The sequence below is a fragment of the Artemia franciscana genome, chromosome 10 (assembly GCF_032884065.1).
Source record: "Artemia franciscana chromosome 10, ASM3288406v1, whole genome shotgun sequence".
NCBI lineage: Eukaryota > Metazoa > Arthropoda > Branchiopoda > Anostraca > Artemiidae > Artemia > Artemia franciscana.
This window is the reverse complement of record NC_088872.1, coordinates 27590530-27618009: the sequence shown is the minus strand read 5'-3', so window position 1 is coordinate 27618009 and position 27480 is coordinate 27590530. Positions and strand designations below refer to the sequence as shown.

The window sequence follows — 27480 nt, the reverse complement described above, 5'->3', positions numbered from 1 at the left end:
TTAAGGGGTTTCTCACTCAAAATTACGATTGGGCGCAGGTTATCCTTAGCAATTCTTCTTGCAATTATTTATACAATATAATTTTTTATATATATTTATTAGCCGGCAGTTTGGTTTCTGCACGCTACTTATTCTCCGTTTTCTGTTTAAACCGGTTACAACTAACTAATACTTCACTGAATCGCTCAAAAACAATCCGAGTGGTTAGTCCCTTGGTCTAATTTATGCATTTTCAGCCGCTCCGATTACAGCTGCATCTAGTCTTTTGAGGAGAATTTTTTACTTCGGAACACAAATATGTAAAGTTTGAAGGGCTGCAGCCAACAAGTATATAGAAATAAGTTTGTGATTGTTGAATAGAATATCTTTTGCTCTATTTTTTGATACCCCGTAGCAACAGTGTCAAGTGTAGTTAGATCAAAATATTCACCAGATTTTTTTCTGTCTGTTAAAATAAAAACCGCCAAAATCACTAATTCAGGAACGTCAGGCAAGCTCCAAACGTATAAAATGGGAGGTATAGGAAAATTCCTTGAGAGCCCTTCCAGCCTTAATCGCTAGAAGCGAAAAGCTCCCAGATCGTTATTTGCGAAGAGACAATTGTTAGTTAGACATGTAAAGCAATTTCACCCCACTAGTAATAGTGAGTGGACTGTTATTTTAAATGTAATTGCGGTGCTTACCCCTTTTTATGGATTAGTAAAGAGCGATAGGACAGAGGAGGAATTCCCATAAACTAGAGGACAAGCACCTGCCCTTAAAAAATTCTTGCTCTTGACCTTCTTAAAAAAAGGGAAAAAAAAGAAGTCTATGACAAATACAAATGAATTGGATGTCATAATTGTGATAACAGTCATCCCAAGATCAATATTTTAGCATAACTGGATATCCTAGCATTAAAACAAAAGAAGTCTATCTTAGTTCGAAAAATAGTAACGTTCATGAAAATTAAAACGGTAGTACAATTGAACAAAACTACAATTTAAGGTATTTTTCCTTTTTCGGTACAAGCCAAAAATTTATAATGCTGTGGAAAAGGGTTGCATGTTCGATAGTATTTTTCAAGTTTACGTTTACCAACTTTCGCTAAAGCTAAACGGAAAGAAGATTTCAGCTCAAGATCATTTTATCTAGGACAAAACTTACTCTTGAAAATGTTTTATGTAACAACCTGGCTGGAGACGGGGCATACTATTCATTTCATTGTAGAGCCTCATATCTTGACAATCACTTCTTGAACCTGGTTCACGTTAATACTGAATCTTCCAATTATACTAAAGGCAAAGAAAAACTAACAAGCAGAACGATTCTACAAGACAAAAATCAAAACTACCATTGATTGTCGTTTACTATTTTAATTTATTTTAATCTGTCTTTTAAGACAATTACGCTTTCCGGTCATTCTAATACAAAAAAAAAAAAAAAAAAGAAGCAAACAAGTCTTAAATATATCGATAAGTTAGTACTTCCAGTAATATTTATTTATAAAAGGTACGAAACAGCTTAAATAAGAAACTCGAACAATGCAGTAAAGCTAGATCTTTGGTGTCATCTCTTCTGATTCTAGATAAATAAAAATAAGAAACAAAGAAAAGAGAACCAGTCTATCATTTTCTAAATTCGATAGGGCACTAGAGAGTGTTAGTTCCGTGATGCTTCTATTCAAATTTCTTAGAAAAAAAGAAACGAAAAAAAGTGAACCAGTCTATCATCTTCTAAATTCCAAAGGGTAGAGACAGTGTTAGTCTTGAATTTCTTCAATAAAATAGTAAAAAAAAAAATATCGCACTATATATCTAGAAGGAACAAAATGGTACTGTTTCACTAAAAAGAAATCACAAAAGGAAAAACTCACCTAGCATCCCCTCTCAAGCCTGCAGTGACAAACAAACAAAATTTACTAAGACGACAAGACTCCCCTCAACATTTATTAAACCCCTCTTCAATCGAAACTTAATAAATAAAGGAACCTGTTACAAGTTGAAATCATGCCTCCCTTTGGAGGAGGCATGTACACAAGTTACCTTTGTCTGGGGGCCCAATCAAAATAACAATGAAAAAAAAAATATTTAATAATTTTAATGAAAAGTGTCAAGAGCACGGGAAAATTTATTATTTCGGGGGGCGGTTCCAAAGTCCTTCCTCCCCTCTTGCTGCGAACGTGCATGGTTTGGAGCTTAATAAAATCAAGATACAAGAAAAGATTCACCGTATTTTAATCCCATTACGATTAAGTCCACCAATTTAACTTCTTGGCGAATCTTTTCTGACGTTTGTTTTATGTGGTTTAAAATCTGGCCTTAAGTCACTCATACTGGTGCAAGTTAGCCCTCATAGATCAATGCAGTTAAATAATTTACACTTTTTTTCGCATTGTGTTATATTTAATAAATCAAAGAAACAATTTTGCAGTTTTACTACCGTCATGGATCCTCTCAAGAGCCAAATGATGGGCGCATGGGCGTCACATATGGAGAGGCACCCCCCTCCTTTCCAATAAACTTGGCCAGATGGCAGACATGCATAAAATGGTAACGTTGAACACCGCAATTTCTTTTCCTTTCACTGATTTTACATCAAAAGCTTGCTTTCAGCCGCCAAAAAGAACCTGCCTGGTGGGAAAAACCCTGCCCCCCCCCCCCGCCCTAGGTAATACTTTAGATACTAAAACTCTGACTGATAGTATCACCCATAAACGAGTAACTTGCAATAATTTGAGATTTAACATTGATGTGCAAATACAAGAATCTGGCATTTTTGGACACATCTATTCATCTAACAGATTCCTAGCAAATCATCAAACTGGAAGACAAAACAACCGGATTACACAAAAAATAGGACGATAGAGTTTTTTAAGGCAGACATTTTCCCATAACACACACACAATAGCGAATTGCAAAGGCGTGTTTCAAAGCAAAGATGTGAAAAGTACAGTGAACAAGAAAATCCATCTCCCTTTTAATGAATGCATCCCGTGTATTTATTACGTCCAGTCAGGGGTGTGGCCAAAATTCCAATTCCAAGGAAGTCCAGCTATTATCACAAGGGGGGGGGGTATAGGGAATATGAATTTCAAATTTTGAAGGGATGATGGTATAAATCCCCTTCCGTGGCAAAAGCTATTAGCTCGAGTTACAGATGTACCAGGGACAGAAAAAAAATACAGTGCAAGAAAATACGAAAGATACAAATACACAAATAGAAATGCATCAGGTACAGTTACGCTTTTGAGGCCGGTCATTATTGAAGGTTTAAAGGCCTTTCACTCAAGTTTGCTACCTTTTAAAAAACAAGAACAAAAAAAGTAAACTCCAAAGCTAGACTTCATTTCACGAACTACCATTTTTATGAATTGAACTTGTCAAGGAAGAAAAGACATACTTATTCCAGTTTATTATTTATTTCTTTTACAACTGAATTTTCATACCAAATATTTCTTTTCTCGCATCAATACATAAATTCAAAGTTAGGAGGGTATGTTTGCAGTAAAGGGTGGATGCCATGATACCCAAAACCAAATAGCGTATATGACATTTTTTACCAATAAAAGAATTTGAAGTCTCTTAATGATTTCTCTGTAGCACGCTCTAAAATCTGAAACATCACATCAGTAAATAATGAAACTGTTTTCAATTTCAGTTTCTATGTGTTCTTTTTAATCTATAAGTAACAATTGCAGACATACTTATTTTATAAGTGGGAAAGGAAATTAGCCTTGATGGGGCAAAAAATGTGTCTAAGCCTTGCCAAAGATTGTTGATAATATAGCTTCATCTTAAAAATGAAACCATACTATCGAACTGCTGAGTCGTTTCCAATGGTTTTTTCCCTATTAAATCCTTCAAAACAAAAAACGGAGTTTTAAAGCGTTGTTTTCGCTCTCCCGTAAAATTACGAAAATGTGAGATACGCTCTTTGGCTTTGACTATTTGCTTGATGAGGCTGAAAATTTGTTTATACAATTTTTTTTTTATAAATGACGACAGTAAAGAGAATAAAAAAAACACATTTAATAATTGCGTTGACAGGGCAACACAAAAAAGGCTAGAGACTGAATAATAACAATTTTTTTTAAAGTGTAATTGAAATCAAATTGCGAAGTACAGAAAGTAGCTGAGAGAAAAGCGAGTAGAACACTTCCCTAAAACCACAAGAAAGTTAAAATTCAATATCTCAAAGCAAGGAATCCGGCAAAACAATCATAAACCGAGATAAAATCTAATTAGCACTTGGAACAATCTGATCATTATTAATTTCATCAAAAACTTCCACACTGCCTGTTTTATCAATAATATCCTCACTTTCAGCAAACCATGGATGGGCAAGAAGATCTTCTGCAGTCAGTCGTTCAAAAGGATCTTTGCGAAGTAAATTCCGAATCATGCATTTAGCATGAGATGACAGGTCATCAGGCAGGTAGTAGTGCCCTTGCAAAATCTTCGAGAAAAGGGCTAAGGGATTTTGGTCATTGAACGGATACCTGAAAAGGACATAGCAGTTAAATACATATTCTTGGTGCTGTCCAAACTCGTGGACAAATAAATGGCAAGAGGGACTAAGAAACACTCTCCTCTCATTGTGGCATAAATGTGTCGTCTAACAAAAAAACAGCTGATCTTCATTTTCGGTTTACGATTCTAAGAAAACAAGACAAAGAATCACGTCAATCAGTTTGTACCAATTTGATGAAAGTAGACTATTAGGATTTGACTGACTGAAACCATCAAAATAAGTAATTTTTTCCTTTGAAAATGATATCTATTCAACTTCCTCAAAAATACTATTCTGGCAGTCAAAAAGGTTTTGAAATCATGATGTTATTACTAGTTGGGGATTGAAACCTGTGTTATCTAAAGGTTGTAGCAACAAAGATAAAGGCGAAACCTGTAGTACTTTACTTATTTATATTTTATTAACCTCATTCAGGTGATTATAAGTGGACATAATAGCTAGTATGTTGTTTTTTCTCTTTTCGGTTAGCAACTTTATTCATATATTTTATGAAATGATCAAACCTTGCGAGAGAGTGATTTTCTGGCATCAAGTATATGGTTTTTAACATCAGGAGTGTTTTTGGAGAGCATCCAAAAAATTTTGGAATCTACAGTGAAATATGTTCCATGAAACACCTAAGTAAAGAACCTGTTTTAGGAAACCTTTATCCAAAGAATAAACAGAAGAAGAAGTTAAATCAAGTTAGTAAGCAGCACATAGCCCGCACTACAAAATTGCATCTAGGAAAGACCAGACACTGTACGACGCCTCTCCTAGGACGTACTTTTCCTTTATATGCCCTCTTTGGAACTCTTCAAGTTTAAATATGAAAAAAAATGCTGCGATAGGCAATATTCGTCAATTGCCTCAATGACCCACGGAGGATCCAGGGCGCGACCCTCTTTGGGTTTGGCATCTGTCGATCCCCCTTCCCCGACTATGGTGCATTTTAATTTTGTGCAGTTCTACTAAGCAAAAAAAAAAAGAAAAATAAAAACAAATTCAAAATTCTCACAGCTAAAAAAGTCACAAAAATTTTAGCTAAGCTCGGTAGCTCAATTATCAAGACAAGCAAGCACTACCTCAGTGTGAGTCTAGGATAACAACCATTCGTGACCATTGTGATATTGTGACCATTCGGTCACAAGCACATTCATGTATTGAAATATCGCTTAAATTAAACTTACCTTCCAATAAGAACAGTGTAGATAATAACTCCAAGCCCCCAAATGTCAGCCTTGAAACCGGAATAAGAGCCTCCGCGGCTTGAACAAATGGCTTCTGGTGATAAGTACGCGGGATGACCAACTCGTCGATAGCTCTGAACATCGTTATCTGTTTGAAGGATGGTTGCATCTTCTAGAGTTTCTAATACTATCTTCGTTCTAAATAAATAAAAAAAATGAATTAGCAAACATCCGATATTAAACTTTGTATCAAAATAAGAAGCATTACAACATGTGTCAAGCTCATTGAAATAGAGATAAGGCAAATTCGAACCTTCATTAATGGATTAGATTATGTGCATGTGTTCAGACAGCCACTATTTTAGAGAACGGGAAATACCACGAGTTTTTTTTAAGGGGAATGGACTGAAAACCAAAAAAAAAAATACATTTTTAAGCATAGATATCCTACATTTGTCTTAGAGAAGGGACGAGGTGGTTCGATACTGTAGACAGATCAGAGGGAAATAAATTCCAATTTCCCATGATTGAGAGTCAAATACTATAATTTTACATGCATACCGAGGGTCAAGAGGTACGAAAGTACTGTTGAAGACACGACGCAGGACTAGTGATAGCAGCATTGAGAAGCAGACATAGACATGGAGGCACTAAGCTGAATTCACCAAAGGTTAAACAGAACTCAAAAGCTGTTCTGTCCATGACAACATTGTGACCAAAAGAAACGTCTTTATGACCTTTTGTCCATTGAAGTTTTTATGACAATTTTCATGGCAACGAGCCGTTAAAAACTTCAGTGTTCGGTGGTGTGACTCTATAAGCTCGGCCAGACTGGCTGACTCTACGAACTCAGCTGACTCTAAATAGGTACCTGAAGAAATCTGGGGAACGTAAAAAGGAAGGGTGTGCGAAAAGACAGGATGGCTACCTCCCCCCTCCCATTGCACTTTCTGGCTGATGGGCCGTGAAACGGAGATCAGCAAATCTGGCAGGGGCTGTAAAGTCCAGTGCCGTGTTCTTTGCCTTTTTTTTAACTTTACCTAGAGTTAAGCCTGTTGAAGTGCGAGGCGTATCCCCCTCACCCCAAAAAATTCTCCGCGGAAATTCCCTCATGTAACTCCCGGATAATTTTGAATGTTTATTAGGAGGAAAATTGTAACTTCTACTCACAGAGACAATGTCATAGCGTTGCCTACAGTAACAGCCATAAGGATTCAATTTTCCCAGAGGCATTCAATTGAAAAGTCGAGTTCTGGTGCCATACTTAAGAGTCAAAAGTAATTGGAAAGCAACCAGCCCCCCTCTTCACACCCCTTTCCGCCAAACGCATCCGATCAAAATTTTTAGATAGCCATTTTGTTCAGAATAGTCCAAAGGTGAAATAACCATGCCTCCAGGGTTGACAACCCCCCTTCCAGTCCCCAGGGCACGGTGTTATGTAAGTTGCCCATTCTTAACATATAAGGTTTTATAGGAAGGGTTTTCGTATAAACTTTGGGGGGGGCTCTTTCAATCGGAAATCGAGTAATCCAGTGCCCTTTTGAAGATTCGAAAGAGATCGGAGGGAACCCCCCATACCATTTTCCCTCCGATTACATCCGATCAAAATTTTAAGATATCCATTTTATTCAAAATAGTCCCAAGATCAAATAACTATGGCTCCAGGAATGACAACCTTCCCCCTTCCCGCAGCCCGGGTGCAAGGGCAGCAAGTTACGGAATTTGCTCATTGTTTACGTCTAAGGTTTTTCATTAAGAAAAGAGGGTATTTTTCATCCTGGGTCTTCAAAAAAGCTTAGAGTAATAAGATGAAACTTTAAAGGAAATGTTGAGAGAGATGCCAAACACAATCAAATACACTTTGTCCTTGCTGGTTGTGAAAAGGGAATATCAGCAATATCTAAGCAATGACTAATGGTTTTAAGTTGAAAATTTCAATGTGAGCTGAGGGGGGGTGAAGAGATTGGAGGGCAACTAGCTCCCCGTTCTTGCCCTTCTTATATATTCCCTCTGTTTCACGACGGTCAAAATTTTGGAATTGCCATTTTGTTAGAACTAGTCAAAGGTCTAATTGCTATGCCCCTCACATACCCGGGGTAAGGATTGTAAATTATTCAATTTATCCATTGTTAATATGCAGAACTTATCATTAGGATAAGGAAGAAGTTTTAGGTCTGGGTTCATCGAAAAGGCCGAGGGTATTAATGCGAAACTTTGGTGAATTATGAGGGACATCTTAAACTAAACTAGATCTACGTTGCCTGGGCAACGTGAGGTGTTACGGCAACCTTTGTTGGGCTTCGCCGAGTAAAGTATTGCGAGAGCAACACTTTGGTTTCATTTCTTTGCTTCGATTAAACGCTGAAGCTATTAATCTTTTTTAAAATAAAATACTAGGCACAACAACTCGCAAAAGTTGCAAACCCCTCATTGCAACTAGCAAAAGGTACAAACCTCTCATCGCTGAAGATGATTGTAGCCTAGCAGCAGATTATTATGTATATTATGTAACAGCAGATTACATGTAGGGGATAAGTCCCCTACATGTCTTACCGCTGGAACCAAATTGGTATTACCATCAAATACACCGGAAACAAATAATAGGTACACCAACTAGCGAAAGTTGCGAAACCCCTCATTGCGGAAGATGATTATGAGCTAACAGCCGACTGTTGCTTAAAACCCCTATATGTCTAACAATTGGTATTGGCCAATTTTTGATTTCAGTGTGTACCTTACTATTGAAGTTGTCAACCCCTTTAAACTCAAACTGGTATACCTCATGAAGGAATTTTTCTACCAAAAAATGGATGACATATACTTTGATCAGCTCATCAAGAGGTAACACACTTTGAGAATGCTTCTGTAGTACGTATTACTGACCTGCAGTGGAGGGACCCATAGTATTTCTAGAGGCCATAAAGACTTAATGATTTGAACAATATGTAATTTGTGACACGTAATTTTACGAAGTTGAGAGACAACTATCCTAAGGATATCTTGATTGACAAAATCAGACGTTCTGAAGTATACTTGTTCCATATATCAAAGAGTAAGATGTGTAAAAACTGTAGTTCGACCCCACTTTCTAGGGCTGTTAAATGAAAAAAAAAAATGAGAAAAAGAAGAAAAATAGATCGCCAAAGATCGTATTTTTTAGCCATCCATCTGGGACTGAACAAAAAGAAACTCGTCCCCCAACAGAAGAGCCCCTAGTAATATTGCGACCAAAGCTAGCCCCATTTTGTAGATGCTCGCATATGCTTGTTTTTTTGGATGTTTCTTTAAAGTCTGATCTTCGCAGCATATATTTAAAATAAGTAAAAAATGTTTTTTTCTGAACGCGCAAAATATTGGAAGTGCAGGACTCCAACATTTCTGGCAATGAAATTACAATTCTTTCTGCTTAGCGTGTCTGTGCTACTAATTGAAAAAAAATATTGAAATTTGAAACTTATCGTAAAAACAGATCACTAGTCAATTTTTTTAAGTTTTTAAAGTTAAGTAAAAAATAACTTATAACTTATGTTATGTTCACACCGAGGCACAAAACCTAGTCATACAATCGTTTTAGTGTGAAAAACCACGCAAGGCACTTAAATGCATATAATAGCACTACATATTGAAAACGTTTTCTTTCATCCTAGCCGATTCATGTCAAAAGGCTTGAAAAGATTTGAGCAACACATTAACAAATGGGGTAAAAAACGGCTAAAATACCAAAAAGCGGATCGGCAGATAGGTAGAAAAAAAACTGGGATTTGCTTGATATGATGTCTCTTTTGGTCCCTTGAAGAGATTTGAATAAAAGTACTGAATGTAACCTAGTTTCCGAAATTTCGGTTGAAAGTAGGGGACACTGCAATATCTGAGGCAGATGGTGAACTAAAAAATGGGTCATGTGTCCATATCAATAATCAATAGAACAATGTGAAACATCAGCCGATTGTGCCAACGTAGAATTTGCATGTGTTGGGGCAGATCCGCCCAAGGAAAAATGTAAGAAAGAGGAAACTTAAATTCAGTGATTTATGATGGAAGGTGTGACAAGAAATGAGAGTACTTATCGGTTGTATAATAAACACTCGTGGTTTTCGATCGTGAATGATGCGTCAATGATCAAAATCGATCGTCAATGATCAAAAATGCTTAATCTGAGGCTTCTTACAATCCTCCATGTATATAACTTCTCACAGGCCCTGTATTAAGTTTCAAGAGTTGTTTGTTGACTAGCAGAATTGGCAGACTACTGCAACACCGTAGAGAAATACTTGATGGCTGAATTCAAAGCTCTTGATTATATCAACGTACTTTTTGTAGATTCGTCTGGACAAAGTCATCAAGTGTCACAGGCACATGTTGATTTTGAATTAACATCAAGTAGTTGTGGGCACCAAGCTATGGCTAATTGTAGAAAAAGCCAAGACAGATAGTCCGATTGAGTGAGAGGCAAATCTGGCATAAGCCCTATTAGCTTTGTATAAAAATCGTATCAGTTCATTTGTTGATAGATAAGGCTGGGAAGCATAAAAAGGTACCATTATAATCTCCATGGTTGAGAATCCTTAGAAGAAGGTTTACAACTCCACCTCCCAGCCCCCTTAGTAAGTGAAACTAAAAATCACTTTCAAATAAAAAAAAAATTGGAACAGGATCTGTTATTTATGTTATCTTAACAGTAAAAGTTAATATTAGAAGATGGAAGTTAGGTACTTGCGTCTTAGCCACCACACCCAAGTTCTGGTCGAGGAGCGAAGTTCGGTTAATGCTAATGAAATAAAACACAACATGATGAAAATGCATTAGGATAATATAGTTTTTTTTTGGAAATTCCTAGCTCTCGTTCGCACCATGCCGTAGACGACGATTCGTAAACCCACAAATAAATAAACGATTTGCAGTAACAAATGGTATTCTACTGTGAGCAAACCACGCATTGACACGCAAACCGACAATTCATTCATAACCTAGTTGTACACTTCCAAAAAGGGTCTTATTGACAGAGTATTAAGTCATTCTGTGTCCATTGACGCACTGTTTTGCTTTCGGCAACACCCCCTTATCTGAGAAAATTCAAGTTGCCTCTTCTTCAGTACTTGGCAAATCCCCAAACTTTCATTTTAACATCCATAGTCAGACATTATTTTCTATCAACACAGATCACAAACTGAATTTCATTTCACCCCATCGTCTGGAAAACCGGTTCTTAACCAAACTTGACTTCTCGACAGAACTTGAGTGTGGTGACTATAAGACATAAGCACCAAAAGTTATTGTTACAAGTTAAAAATGTTAAAATATCCCACTTTAACGAAAAAAAACATGTTGACTTTCAACTAAGTAGACAAGATCTTTTTGTAAGGCTTACTGTGTATATTTTTAGAACCTAATAACGAATGAAAATTTCTGAAAAAAAAATCAAGTCTTTTCGATAAGAGGAAAGAGTGAAGTTGAAACTTAAAACAGACAAACATTACTGCTTCGAAGTTTATGCAAAATATATACGAAAAACCATTTCAATTAAACTTACTGGTGATATTCCCCTAAAATTGCAGAATTCTGAAAACTTAATACTTTACTCAAAACACAAAACCGAAGCAACAAAACAGGATTAGGAGCAGAAAAATCCCAAATACCCTGTAGAAAACAAAAAAAAAATAATTATAAAGCTCTTAGTTGTATTTTACCAGCCATGAAATTAATAAATTTTATTATGAAATTTTAATACTCTAAAAAAGACAAGCTCAGATATCAGTAAAACGCTGTTTTTTTTTCAGAGTTCTATGAATATAGAGAAATATTACGAGTCAGTTAATTTGAAACAGTCTTTCAGACTCGTATTGCATAAAATGCAAAGCAATAATTTTTATTCATTTTAAGTTTCAACTTGGCTCTTTACTTTTACAACAGAAAATTCTTTTGATTAATTGTTTTAAGAATCAGGATAATTACCGCGACGAAGATTCGTGGAAAGTCCCAGATTTTTCTGATCCCAATTTATATTCCTATCACATTAATTCAGTGTTAACTGCTAGGTTCTGCATTTGATCTGAAAGCATAAGTCACTTTTTGACAAACCAAAAAAAAATATAACAAACCATTTTATTTCAAGAAATTATGTTCCAGGAAAAAACTTTCTAAAAGCTTAATATGACTAGATAGATAAAGATTTGTTTCCAAGCAACGTTTAAACTTAAGACCAACAACCAGAAGGGCATTTTTTTTATCTGTTTTATCAATAAATATTGCTTTTAAAAACAACGTAAAAGAAAATTGGTAAATAATATTTCAGAAATCTCGCAGATGAAAAGAACATAAAATCGGTACCTGATGCAGACAACAGGCATGTACAGAGGAACAAAGAAGAATGGGAAAATCTAAAAAATACTATAGAAAGCGATAAAAAAAACTAAATAAAAAGAAGTTTTTATTCCAGGAGCCCCAATAACTACGGGTCAGACATACAATTAAAGAATCCATGCTTTCCTAGATGTTCAAACCGACATCATAGCGTCATAAAATATTTGTCACAAGTGTCGCAAAATTTGTAGTATTTTAAAATTTTAAACCGGAAACCATGTAACTTAATCGATAATATAAGCATAAGGACACGTCTTTTTTTATGGCAATAATCGAATGGAAGTGAAATTTAGAGATTGAGCAATAATGAGCTAAACTTCTGTGTAACTGACACAGACCTATTGCTCAAACCTATTCCACAGGAAACACCTGCGAATTACGAAATAAAACTGCAGGGGAAAAGTAACGCAACATGCTGAAATTCTTACGAAAACCATCAGCATAAATAACACGTAATTCGTTTCGTCATCTCTGCAAAACGATCTTGCTGGATCAGACCATACAAAAGCGCAATTACGCACACACGACACACTAAACAGTAAAAATCCGGATGAAAATAAGAGCTTGGGGGGTAGATTTTTATATAAGATTACATAATATATAAATATATACGTATTATATATCTTTTTATAAAATATATATTTGACAGATGAAACGCCATAAAAATTTTTTGATAAGCAAAAAAAGGAAATATGTCTGTGTCCTCTATACGGATAATTCATTCCAAATGGGAATCAAGTCCCTTCAAGTCTTTTTTTCTAATGAGACTATTCTTGGGCTATTTGAACATTTAAAGCCTTGACTTTTAACATGTTTAGACATCCAGTGAGTACGGTACCGTACCTACATGTGTGGGGTGCGTTAAGAGGAATTAACCACCACCTACAAGAAAAAGAGGCCATCTTTTACTTAGTAATGTTGTGCTTCTTTTTAGAGCATAACTAGGCCTATTATAATTTCCTTATGTTAACGAAAGATGGGTTGAGCATTCTGAGGGTGACATGTGCGTGGTCCGGTTTGAGTTTTAAAATTTTTCGTTGCTGCATACCTTATGAAAAAAAAGAATTTATTCAAAAACAAAATTTAAAATAGAAATCCAGTTATTTGTTTACTTATTTTACACTCAGCAATTTCAAATAACTACATAAGAAATAAGTGATTAGAAAATAATCATATTAATTTCCAACTTTAGAAACAGAAGAAATATTTTTTTTTCTTCGTTTCGTCCCTGTAATATAAAGTCGGAAAATATTTAAGCCGGGAGGTTGGTTTGAAGTACCCTGGGAGAATTCGAACACCTAGCAAAGGTAGCAACCCAACACACAGGAACACCCGAAAAGCTACTTAAAAGAGTACAAATACACAAATTTGAATTGTTCCCGGTGCACAGAAAATATAATAAATAAAATTGCTGGAATTTCAATCTGTTGCAATCCAGCAAGATTGTTTTACGGCCCGATGCCAAGTCGTGACCCCTTGATATCTTGATGGTGAACCTCTTCTAACCCCCCCCCCCATTGCTTAACTTTCATTTTCCTAGAAGAGCACATGTGCTAATACAGTAGATAAACCAGCCCATTATAATCTAATATCTAGAAATGCCGAGGCTTCGACGGTCTCAATGGGAGCCCTCTTGAAGCCGTCAGCAATTTTTTCTATAAAGAAATTTGCAAGTGTTATTTTTACTCTTCGAATTCTGAATTTCACACAATTTTTACCAGCAACATTTCGAACTACCTGAGGAATTTACTAACAAGTCATTCAATTTTCTTTTGCTTCGCGCAAATATTGGTAGCGTAACTGTTACTAACAAAGTCCTGCTAGGACAGTGGAAACGTACCTTAAAGCGAGAACAACAATAGCTAAATCTATAAATAGAGAGTAACAATAACCTAATCTAAAAATAAATTTAACCGCCAGAATGAACGAGCATAAGTCTATTTTTACAGCTGCTACCCGGGTAAAAATAAAACCTGCAAGCTATATTTCTTACAAAAATAGAGCATAATAAAAAACCTTTTATATATTAAGGAATTAGTGATACCGTTCTGTTCATTTTTTAGATGACAGAAAATGAATTAAATTTAACCGCAATTTAGCACGACAGACAACTGTTATTTAATAGCCATTTTCTTCTTTTTCAATACTGAGAACTATTGTAATTTAGTGTTGTAATGATTCGAACAAGTGAACACTGGAAACTATTTTTTACGTTGAAAACCAAGCGCGGAACATTAAGTTTTTATAACTGAAAGCAAGGAGCAACATTAAAACTCAAAACGAACAGAAACAATTCCGTATACGAAGGGGTTGCCCGCTCCTCAATACCTTGCTCTTCACACTAAAGTGTTAAGCACTTTTGAAAAAAGCTTCATATTCTAATTAAAAGGCCATTATGTTTCATCAATCATTCTTAAAAATTGGGACAAAGTCAAACTTTTGCGTAAAGAGCAAGGTATCAAGGAGGGGGCAACCCATTCATATACGGAATAATTCTGCTCGTATTTAGTTTTAATGTTGCTCCTTACTTTCAGGTAAAAAAAACTTTTTTTTATTTAGTTTCTGGTCATTTTTCAAATAGTGCCGGTAAATCTGGCTCACCCTTCATGAGAAATCCTCCCCCTCAAGGGAAGAAATCCTCCCCCCTCAAGGGAAGAAAGTCCTCCGTGGGAAGTTCCTCCCACTCAAAATACCCCCTCCCCATAAAATTCCTTCTGGACAATTCCATCCTCACTGAAAATCCCCCCTCGAAAAATTTCTTGAAGAAGATTCAGCCTGAAAAATTCTCCTTAGCATACTTTCATTCGAAAAAGACCCAATTCTAATCGATTTTCCAATCATTCTGGAAATACCCCTTCCGTGGAAAATATTTCTCAGAAATCCCAACACCCAGAAAATTTCTCCCGGAGTAATCGGCAAAGAGAAATTGGGTAAGCAAAGAGAATTAAGACAAATAAAAATAATTCTATAAAGGAATTCTGTCAAATCCCCCCAGTCTAACATTTCCCCTGCAAAGCTTACCCCAGAAATTTTCCTCTACACGAAAATTGAAGGACTAGCTGCCCACCTTTCTTTTCGATCACTTGAAAAGGCACTAGAACTTTTAATTTTTGTCCAAATGAGCCCTCTCCCGATGTTCTACAGCCATTTGTTCAATACGATAACCCCCAGAAAAAAAAACAAATATAGACGCATCCGTGATCTTCCTTCTGACAAAAAATATGAACTCTACATTTTGCAGATAGGAGCTTGAAACCTGTACAATAGGATTCTTTGATACACTGAATGTGATGGTGTGATTTTCATTAAGATTCTTTGACTTTTAGAAGGTGTTCTCCCCTTTTCGAAAATCAGGCGCACATTCTCAAACTCTATAGCCTTTTATGGGTAACACTTAGCTTAATGAATCTTATATATTTGATATCAGCATAATAAGCCGATTCTTTTGATATATTTATGTATTTTAAAACTTCGTTTTTAAAATTTCGGTTACTATTGAGCCGTCTCGCTCCTTACTTAGTTCGTTACCACGAACTGTTTGATTCAAAAATTCCCTTCCGGACTGATTGCATTCTATGAAGAATCCAAGTTACTTCAGGGATCAACTTCGGAAATACTTGATTAACGTCATTATGCACAGTTCAAAAAGTACTGTAAATTATTTTTCTTTAATTTTTATTTTTATCATTTTATAAGGGTACACCCATTAAACTAATTCCTGGCTATATCCTGCATAAAAAGACTTCTAATCACAATTCCATTATTTGTGCTCGAGCAACAGCTTGAAAGATTATCACTTTTTCATCTATATATAAAAAACTACTACAACTACAAAATGACTGGCATTTTTGCCTTTGCCAGAAGAAAGATCACGGATCCGTGTTTATTGATCTGTTTTTTTCTTCTTTTTTCAGGGGTTATCGTTAGGGATGAATATTAGGACTTGGAGTGAGGTAGTAAAGAGTGAAGCTTTGAATAGGTTAGAGTGGATGGGGAGCGTGGGCAGCTGAGTTAGACTCAGACTGCTCGGAGCTGCACAGAGTCGTTAGTAGTAATAGTAGCAATATAAACTAAGTAAATCATTTTCTGTTTACGATGGGCTCATGATTGTTGTAAGTTTTTCTTTCTCTTTCGTACCTGGCCATGTAACAAAAATTTGCCCTATCAGAATCATGAGCCGTAAAACGTTTTACATTTTACGTCTTCTTTTGCGGAAACAAGAATTTTAGTCTGAAGTAATAAAAATAACAAGCGTTTCATTGTTTGCAGAAATTGACTATTTTCCACGTCAGTCGTAGTAGAATTCCGTTATGTTAAGTATTATGTTGTACAATTCCTTAAGATCCTTTATTATGGCATCTTTCGACCCCTTTCGATGACGACATAATTTTATTTTATAGCACAATTAATTTTAGTAAATAAACAGTAGAATAAATTTGAGAGAAAAGAAGACCAATTGCCAAAATTCCAAAATTCTTAGTTGTCGGGGTAGGCACGCAAAAAGGATTTTTTTTTTCAGGCGAGGGCAGGGGAGACATCTTAAACAAACAGTCAAAGGAAAGTTCATATTAATCTCAAGATATTTTAAGGTGTACAGGCACCTAACCCCTTCAGCATACGAGCCTTCACCAGAAAAGATAATTCCAGTCCCATAAATCCCGTCCATTTGATACTATGATTTACACTTACTGCACACTGTGGGGAGGGGGAGAGGACTGCGAGTTTCTCCTTGGTTTCATTTTTCCTTTTTTAAATACTCTTCAGTCACAATCTTCCAAATTGACACAAATCGTTTCCGATGAAGTAAAAAAATAACTACTTACTTTGCTTTATCAGTGAAAACAAAACGACGCATTTTGAGATCGGTTAGGACGATACCAGCGCAGTGACAGTCGTAAACGGCATTGACTATCTGGTATAAAAGTACCCGAGCGTGTTCTTCATCGCGCACCAGGCGATCACGAACAAGTCCATGAAGATCACCGAAATTTTTTTGATAGAAAATGAACTGCTCGGTTCCAGCAGAAACTATTTCAACAGGCTGTGCCACAAACTGAGAAAATTCCAGTCGAAAATGAGCTTGTAAGATGGAAGCACCGGCTTGACGAGATACAGCCTAGAACACAGATACATGAAATTACCTTACACTATTTTAAGTTTCAGGCACGGGTGCTGTGTCCGTGCAAGAAGCCGTAGGGCTATATTTCCCAGAAGGCAACAGATTTCACAAAATGGCTGAAAAAATACTTCGCAAAAACAGCGCAAGACTGGGGTATCGTTCCTCCCTCCTTGGAAAATACTTTCCTACCCCAATCAAAAATCACTGATATTGGCTTCTTTAAAAACAGAGACGGAAACCCGGAACTCTTTCGGTATGGGGGGTCGCAAACGGAAAACAAGTTTTTTTTGTTTTTTTTTTTTTACTTTGTACAAATTCCAACAATTTTCCAGAAAAAATAAAAATGATCCAAATTCCAGATAATCCAAAAAATCTTTTTAGTTACGAAATTAAGCTTATGAGGGATTTTGTAATGAAGGACTCGTTTAAAACATTCAATTAGCTCTTCCGAGATCTAAAGTCAAATTTGAATTTTACGCATAATTCCGGAAGATATAATTTAGAAATCCTAAATTCCGATTTTTTTTATTAAAATTTTCAATGATCATCAAATTTTCGAAAATAATATATGCTTATAAAACTAAGGCCCAGTGACAAACTGAAAAGAAAATAATCCGGCTTTGTCAAACAGTTCGTGGTAACGAACTGTAGTAAGGAGCGACCCGGCTCAATAGTAAACGAAACTCTAAAAAACGGAATTTCGATGCTAAAAGATATATCAAAAGAATCAGATTTTTATGCTGATTTTAAATATATAAGTTTCATCAAATTTAGTCTTTGTCATCAAAAGTTACGAGCCTGAGAAAATTTGCCTTATTTTGGAAAATAGGGGGTAACACCCCCTAAAAGTGATAGGATCTTAAGGGGCTTTTCCTCCTCGGCACCCCGCTCCTTGCACTAAAGTTTGATTCTTTCTCGCAACTCTACTTTTTAAAACAATAAAAAACTTTAGCGTAAGGAGCGAGGTGTCGAGGAGGAAAAGCCCCTTTCATATACGGAGTAATTTCTGTTCGTTTTAAGTTTTAATGTCGCTCCTTACTTTCATTTAAAAAAACTTGTTTTTTTTTATTTAATTTTGACTCAGAGGTAGGGGGCGTACCCAATATACACTAATTTTAGGCCATATCTACCAGAAGCTGTGGTCAGATCTGCACCAAACTTGATGAGAGGCAAAATTAGGGTTCCTAGTTACGTCTTTAGGGTATCCAGAAACAATCCTACCTCTTTCAGGTGGGGGAGGAGATCCCTATTTTTTTATCAGGAATCTACCAGAGAAGTTGATCGGATATAAGTCAAACTTGGTGAGAAGTAAGAATTGTGTCTCGGGTCAGATCTGATTCAACCTTCCAGGTGAGGGAAAGGGTAGGAGTTTCTAAATTTTTTTCTATAGAAATACAGCAGAAGGAGTTATCGGATCTTTGTCAGACATGGCAGGATATTAGAGTTAACATTGTAGCTGCACTTTCTGACGGTCCATTTGTATTCCGACCTCTAAGTGTGAGAGAAAGGGGTCATGAAACAAAAAGTAGGCCTTTAAGTTGGCCTTTTGGGAATCTGGGCCTAATCCCGGCTTTGGAGTTGGCCTTTGGTAAGTTGGGCCTAATCCTGGCTTTTGAGTTGGCCATTGGTAAGTTGGGCCTTTTGAGGAGCTGATCTAATCCCGGCTTTGAGGAAAGAGGAAGGAATTCCCAAATTAGCTTGGTCCATATACCTAACCCAGAGACTTTCTTGAATTTAACCAAACCTGGCACAAAGCAAGAGTAAGAATCCTGCTTGTATTTTTCGAGCATCAGGACATGACTCAACCTCTGTGACAGGAGAGATATCTAATTATTTAAATTATTGTTATCAGAAGGGACGTTGCATCTCACCCAGACCTGAGAAGATGCAAGAGTTGAAATTCTATTTATTTCTTTTAGGGATCAGCACCTCCTTTGGCACTTCGAGAAAGGGAAGGGAGAGGGGTCGCTAATTTTTGTTCACTCATAAGGGCATCCGCTATAAGGCGTAATCAGATTTCAAACAGACTGAATGGGGAGTAGGAGTATGTACCCTAAGTGTGAATTTTGATGGTTATTACGCCTATGTATAACGAAAGAATTTTTGGAGGTTTTGGGAGTCCAGGAGCAGGCTCGAAAGTTAGTGTTGAGGAGATTATGGCGCATAGACAATGAAAAAATGAGGGTGAAGTGGATATGTTATGTAGTGAGGAAAATATATAAAGAAGACCACTTCTTCCATCAGTAGTATTAGTAGTAAAGAAGGTCGATGCTGTAAAGATATAAGATATAGAATAGCCAAGGCACATGGGATTTTGTCATAGCTGAAAAAAAAGGAATATAGGGGAAGCTTTCTTGGGGAAAAATATTTAGAATACTTAAAGTGCTTGAATTTAGAGCCATTCCAGCTATTCATTGCAATCAACATCTTGGTTGCTGCAATAGCTACAACCGAGCTAAGAGCGAACCACAGCCCATAGTAACCGAAAGCTTAAGAACAAGTTTCCAGGGGGGAGATAATCTGGAAGGGGAAATTTTACAGAGGGAAGGGGACCTCCTGGCATGATTTGAAAAAGCTAGAAATTATACAAACATAATTTTTTTCAGATGAAAGTAAGGATCAACATTAAAAACTTGAAACAAGCAGAAATTATGGTACTTGTTAAAAATTCAGAACACAATCTAGTTCTTGATCTGAATGCAAGATCTGAGAAAATTGGTTTAATAGCAACAAAGGCAACTGACGGGTGACATAATGCATTGGACTTGTATGATTTTGGCTATATATTTGCACATTAAGGGGGGTGGGGTAAAGTATTGACAGCGTGAAGTTAGAAAAGAATTCTTACTGGATAAATTGCAGAATAATTGTAGCTAAAACATTTTACATGTACAACTGCTATACTCCCCTCCCCCCTTAATCTGCAAATATATAGCCCAAATTATATAAGTCCAACGCATTCTATCATCCTTTATTTGTCTTTGTGACTATGAAACCGGTTTTCTCAGCTCTTCCATTCAGATGAAGAATTTGATTGTGTTCTACATAACTAAAAAAGTACCGAAATTATTCCGCGTATGAGGGGAGCTGCCGCTTCCTCATCCGTCATCTCTAAGCTAAAGTAAGACTTATCATAACAATTATTTTAGAACGTCTCCTGAGACACAAGGGCAATTCAATTTGAATAAGAATTATTTACAAAGGACTTCAAGATTTCAGCTGAAAGACAGGGGGATTGAGGAAGGGGCTGTCCCCTTCAAATACGGAACAGTTTCTGTATGTTTGAAGTTTTAATGTTGCTCCTTACTTTCTGTTAAAAAAAACTGTTTTTATTTAATAATAAAATAGACTAATATCTAAATCGAATTTCTTTGGCTGTGAAAGATTTATCAGTAAGAGCCTAAAATTGACAATCCGGATTGCTTAATTGTCAGTCAGGAAATTAGAAATTTCAAGGGAAAAGTCTCGAAATTACGTATCTTCTTATCTTTTAAGTAAAATTTCAAATAAAAACAACGTGTCTATAAAAGATAAACTTAAAAGGGTTCTGTCTAATCCATAAAATTTAGTGTATTTGAATATAAACAAATTTAAAACGATGAGCCCAAGCTCGCTCCTCAATACGTAAAATTTTTATAAAATTATCGGTAAAATTCTACTTTAGTGACTTCTTGCTATCTCTGGGTATAAGCCTTGAGTTCCAGCCATACATAAGAAAACAATTCTTACTTCATAATATGTAGAATAATCTTAGTCGGAAAGGGGTTAGGTCAGGAAAATGAAACTTTCGGGGATTTCACTTTTATAACACACACATATTTTTAAAGGTTATCAAAGGTCAGGACCCTCTAGAGGGAGAGGGAGTGGAGGTAGGTACTTCAAAATACCTTCCCGGGACATACTTTAGCCTGTAGACCCATCCCTGAAAGTTTCATTTTCCTAACCTAACCCCTTCCTGATATAGCAAGAAGTCACTAACTAGAATTTTACCCACATTTTTAGTTTGCCCTACGGAAGAGGAGGATTAACCAGAAATGGATGCACTTCTAGAATTAGCATTTCTAAGGTCTCTAAACTGGAAACTTCCCAGAAAATAACTGAGGCTCTGAATTCATTCCTCAAAGTTTCACCCACCCAGCTTAACTAATTTACAGGACAAACAATAAAATCCCTTATCTAGAATAAGTAAGATAAGGAAACAAATAGGCCTATCTAATTAAGTTCCCCTTACTTTTTTACAATACTGCACCCCAACTCAGCCTTACTGTCTCTTATTCGGTTATGTAGCAGTATAAAAACGTTTAAGCACTGTTCCTTGAACTCACCCTACACGCTAGTTCCCTCTTGGTAACGAGGTCAATGGCACGTTTCAAATTAGATCCTTCTAAATTTTCAAGAAACAAATATCTATCGCCAATAATTTTAGCATCAGTGTCAGTTCTCTCATTTACTTGTTCTGCAATTCCTGGCTGAATCCTTGGAGGCGTCTCAGGGCGAACCGTTTCGCATCCACCATTCTCTTTTTCCTGACTTCTTTGTGTGCTGTAAGGACCACCTCTCTCTTTTCTCGACCGTCGAACTGGACCTGAATATCTGCTTTCAGACATTGAATAACGAATTGGAAATTAATAATCTCGAAACGCTCTGCACTAATGAAGTTTGTATTTTGCACAGTCAAAAAATTATGTCACCTGTTTAAATCCAAAATCAAGACTAAAGTATCTATATTTATCTTTTTGCCCCTTAATGTTATCTTCCTGGAGGATTGCATATTACATCTCCATATTTCATTTTGATGTTGTAATGAATTTTTGTAATCAAATAACTTCTTTTCACTGCAGTTGGTTATCAATTTTTTTCACAAATAAATAAAACTGGATGGTTCACTGTCTCGTATCGTATGTCTTGCATAGAAGTCTATGTCTATCAGCAAAAGAACAATTTACAATGCTACGGAAATATGAAGGGAGAGAGACAAAGTGAACGGCAACACGGCCAATCGTAGAGAGACGAGGTGGAGTCATCCCGTTTGCGTAATTTTGTTGTGAAATTGATTTTGATGAAGCAACTATCGTATATTAAGCTGTGTCATGAAACTCAAAACTTGAAGAAACTTTTAGTTCTACAAATTTGCCATGATAATTGAGAAACAAATTTTCCATAATAATTGAGAAATAAGTTTTTTCAACTGATAGTAAGGAGCAACATTAAAACGTACAGCAGTTATTCCGGTTATGAGGGGAGCTTCCCCTTTCTAAACCCAAGGCTTCTCATGCTACAAATTTTAGTGCTATAAAAATTTTCTTATTTCAATTCAAAGGCCCTTGTGTTTCAGCAGTTATTCTTGAGGAATTCGGACAAAAAGTCAAACTTGAGTGTAAAGAGTAACTGTTAGGGGAGGGGTAGTCCTCCTCATATACGGAATAATTTCTGTTCGTTTTAAGGGTACTTGTGTATTATCCCAAACACACTCAAGGAGTTAAGTTGATTAATCATAATTAAATATACCAAAATTCGATAAAAATATAATACTTTAGTAACAAAATTATGGAAACTACAACAAAGAACTATGGAAAGCAGGCAGCCCAGAACGCATTATATTAAATCCCTAACCAAGCAACCTCTATATATTAAGTATTTAATTAATGCCTGCCTTGTAGTTTATTTCAGGAAAGAATGAGGAAATTATAACGGATGCCAGAAAAAAAAAACGATTTTACTCAGATCAAACAAAACAAACTTCTTGGGCGTATTCGGGATAATGCACAAGTACCGTTTTAAGTTTTAATGTAGGTAGGTAGGTAATTTTATTCAAAAAACAATACAATAAACTTTCATTCATCAGCTAAAAAAAATAGGCCGCAATGGCCTATAATATTATGAGTATTATTGTTACTCATTACTTTAAGTTAAAAACTTTTTTTATTTGATATCTCGCTATTGGCTCCATGTCCCCCCCCCTATTTCTTGATGTTAAATTGTGTCTCAAAATTTTCAATCGAATGCAACTTGGTCCTTTGTGGCAAAATCGTAGTTTGGTGCCACAAAATGGCACAAAAAGGCACTTTCCCTTTGGCACAATTTTTTTGGTCACTTAAAAAGCACTGTAATTTTTAATTTTCAATCGAAGGAGCACATTCCCGATCTTAAAGGACCATTGGTTCAATACGATCACCCCTGAGAAATGCAAAAAAAAAAAAAACAACAACAACCAACAAACAAACAAATAAACACGCATTTATCATCTTTTTCGTTGTAATTAAATGAAAAAAAACTAGTTTTTTAACTGTGAGTAAGGAGCGACATTAAAACTTAAAACGAACAGAAATTATTCAGTATATGAAATGGGTTGTCCCCTCTTCAACGCCTCGCTCTTTACGCTAAAGCTTTTAATCGTTTTAAAAAGTAGAATTGTGGCAAAGAGTCAAACTTTAGCGTAAAGAGCGAGACGTTGAAGAGGGGACAATCCATTTCATATACTGAATAATTTCTGTTCGTTTTAAGTTTTAATGTCGCTCCTTACTTACAGTTAAAAAAACTAGTTTTTTTCATTTAATTTCTGAACGTTTTTGAATTAATGCATGTTTGATTTTGGCTCTCCACCATAGGACTTGTCCAATCTTATTGAATTTTGTGTATTGAATCAGATTAACAGATTATTAAAATGAAATTTGCATATTAATTCCTTTTTTGGCTAAATTGCTTTCTCTTAGTTTTGATCAGACGGTTTTGAGAAATAAGGGGTGGGGAAGGAGGCCTAGTTACCCTCCAAATTTTCGGTTACATAAAAAGGCAACTATAACTTTTAGTTTTTAACTAACGTTTCTATTACTGTTTTAAAATGTAGAGTTAAGAGAAAAAGTCAAACTTTAGCGTAAAGAGCGGGGTGTTGAGGAGGAAAAGCCCCTTTCATATACGGAGTAATTTCTGTTCGTTTTAAGTTTTACAGTCGCTCCTTACTTGCAGTTAGAAAAACTTGTGTTTTTTATTTAATTATCGAAAAGCGCTTGCATTGCTATACACTAGTTTTTTGCGACCATTCAATACTTTTCCTATCTGGTATTTCACCTATCCTGTAAAAAAAGACAAGATCTGGCTGAATTGTGTGTATTATATTTCCGCTATTGTAAGTTTCTGTTTCATTTACCCCGGTCTTATAGGAAAAAGAAAACAATTCGGTATTTCGGGGCTTCTGACATTAGTACTCCTTTGCGAAATTTAGGCTCAAAATTGGAAAAGGATTATATTTTTTCTCTGGGCCCCTTCCACCTCTTAGTTCGTTTATTTTCCCGTTAGTTTTCACCTGTTTTCGCTTTATAGTTGTGTTATCTCTTAGCAGTTCTTTCGTTAGTTGAGTTATGTTTGTGGTATATATGTTTTATCGCTCGTATAGTTGTGTTATTTTCAAATTATATTCCATAATAGAGAGGCTCCGAACACCCAGCATTGTATATTAAGCTCTGAATTTAAAAAAAAAAAATTCTAACGTGACCAGATTCGTCCTGCGCCCTACGCCCTTTTCATTGAATTTTTCTTCCCCTATGACATAATTCTCCAAGGAAAGATCCTTCCACATAGCTCCCTCTCCTCAACCCTACCCCCAAACCAAAAAAATCCTCCCTGAAAACGTCTGTACACTTCCCAATAACCATTATTATATGTAAACAATGGTCGAAGTTTGTAACTTGCAGCCCCTCCCCCAGGGACTGTGGGGGAGTAAGTCATCCCCAAAGACATAGTTATTATGGTTTTCGACTATGCTGAACAAAATGGCCATCTCAAAATTTTGATCCGTTGACTTTGGGAAAAAAATGAGCGTGGGAGGGGGCCTAGATGCCCGCCAATTTTTTTGGTCACTTAAAAAGGGCACTAGAACTTTTCATTTCCGTTAGAATGAGCCCTCTTGTGACATTCTAGGACCACTTGGTCGATACGATGACCCTTGGGAAAAAAAAAAAAAAAAACCCAAATAAACACGCACCCGTGATTTGTCTTCTGGCAAAAAATACAAAATTCCACATTTTTGTAGATAGGAGCTTGAAACTTCTACAGTAGGGTTCTCTGATACGCTGAATTTGAGGATGTCATTTTCGTTAAGATCCTACGACTTTTAGGGGGTGTTTCCCCCTATTTTCCTAAATAAGGCAAATTTTCTCAGGCTCTTCACTTTTGATGGGTAAGACTAAACTTGATGAAACTTATATATTTAAAATCAGCATTAAAATGCGATTCTTTTGATGTAGCTATTGATATCAAAATTCAATTTTTTAGAGTTTTGGTTACTATTGAGCCGGATCGCTCCTTACTACAGTTCGTTACCACGAACTGTTTGAAAACAAACAAACAAAAGTCCACATTTTTGTAGATAGGTGCTTGAAGCCTCTATACTAGAGTTCTCTGATATATGCTAACTCTAAAAGTGTGATTTTCATTAAATCATTTGGCTTTTTGGGAGCGTTATCCCCTTTTTTGAAAATGAGACAAACATTCTTAGGTTCGTAGCTTTTGATGGATAACTTAATTCTTAATGAAATTTATATATTTGGAACCAGTATAAAAGCCATATTTTTACGCACGAATCATTATCAAAATTCATTTTTTGGAGTTGCGGCTACTATTGGCCCGAAGCGCTCTTTACTTACAGTTCGTTAACAAGAACTGTTTGATAAGCCAAAGTTAAAAAAGGTTAAATAATAAATTTCATACGAGAGCAAAACATTGAAAAAGTTTGAGAAGAGCAGAAAAAAGTTCACAAGAATTTTTTCGGTAGGGGAGCAAGCATAATTTCGAAAAAATAGGTAAGACACAGGAGAAATGTAAGGAATTAGAGGGTAAATCGCAAAAAAATCGAAATTTCAAGGGTGATGCACCAACATTTTTGTTGGTGCGAAAAGAATTCTGTTGTCAAATGCTCTGATTTTCAACTATTTTTGGAGACTAAGAAAGATGATGTAACAGGTTTCGGAAAAGGAGAACTTTCTGAACATTTTAATGGTCAGGTAAGAACAGAAGCAAACAGAATGAGCTAATCGAAAGACGACTTCTGAACCAGCAGCGCCAATTCAGGGAAATTTAGGGGGATGGGGGTAAAATGTTTTCTCTCAAGATCCTGGGAGCGTATTTTGCTGTTTTTTTAATTTCTTCAATGAAAAATACAAAAAAGCCATTTTTTTTAAAATGAAAACGTATAAATAAGATATATTGTAGATAACTACAGTACCTCAACTGAAATGAGATACTGTAAAACTGTTTGGCGCTTGATCCCACCCTTGGGACCTACGTATGAGGGTACTCGAGGCCCAAACCCCCTCCAGAAATCCTATATATATTTTTTTAATTTCTTGATATTTCTTATTCAAGCTATCAAATAAACTTCGCTTTTACTATTGAAAACGCTTTTCTATGTTATTGGATCCTTTGAAAAAATTCCTGCATACGTTCGTGTCCGGCATGCTCATTGCATAGTGGAGACAGGAGATAAAAGATGGTGGCTTTGCTTTACTACTATTAGAGATACCCTATTAAGCTTGCTCATTGGGCTTCATGCATTTTTATGTCTTTTGACCTCAGGACGGCCACCTTAGAAAATGTACACGTGACATAACCTAGTTTATAACTAATGAGCAAAACCTGTTTATGGATTTGTTGAACACTACAGTTTTGCCTACTCAGTGTTTGATGTGATGTGATTATTTGTTTTAATTCCTGTTCATTTTGGATTTAATTTATTCATCGATTGTTATTTCTGGCGACTTTAATTTTGAATTACTATAGGACTTTACTTCTGTTCGTATTAAGTTTTAATATGGCTCTTTACTTTTTTGGGAAAACTTCGTTTCTGGATTTTTTTTTTTTTTTTTTTTTTAATCGATAATGGCAAAAACGATTATGCTATGGCAAAGTGAACTTTTCTGCCATTTTCTGGCACAGAACAAGAGTTTTGGCCCAAAGCGAAATTATCTTCGAAATTATCGAAGAACTATGTATGAGGGCAAGAGGGGTGCTATTGAAGTAGGTACTATTCAAGCGGTAGAGAAGAAAAGTAACTATTTAACAAACACCCTTCTTGGTGAATTTAAAAACCTTACGAAATATGTTATAAACAATAAACACACATTGAACAATCATAAATATAAGTGCTGGCACTTGGCTTTTACTAAAATTGTCAGTAATGAGCTACTGAAGACGACATTAATATAGCGTACACAAGCTTCCGGGTGGGCGAAGGTGGATGTCGTATACATTCGGCTTTTTCCAGCCAGATTAGCCACTAATGCTGCAGTGTATATTCCCCCTCCACTTCCCCCACACCCCACGCCC

General features: G+C 36.0%; 1 protein-coding gene across 1 annotated transcript; it reads right to left on the bottom strand.

The window, feature by feature from the left end:
* Positions 1–1459: 1459 nt before the first annotated feature.
* Positions 1460–22122, bottom strand: LOC136032013 (tribbles homolog 2-like). The gene is made up of 4 exons (XM_065712082.1): positions 21486–22122; positions 16865–17157; positions 5682–5879; positions 1460–4480 (listed from the first exon to the last, which is right to left on the bottom strand). Exons 1-4 carry the CDS (start codon positions 21765–21767, stop codon positions 4219–4221), a joined length of 1035 nt encoding a protein of 344 aa, XP_065568154.1. The 5' UTR covers positions 21768–22122; the 3' UTR covers positions 1460–4218.
* Positions 22123–27480: the final 5358 nt, after the last annotated feature.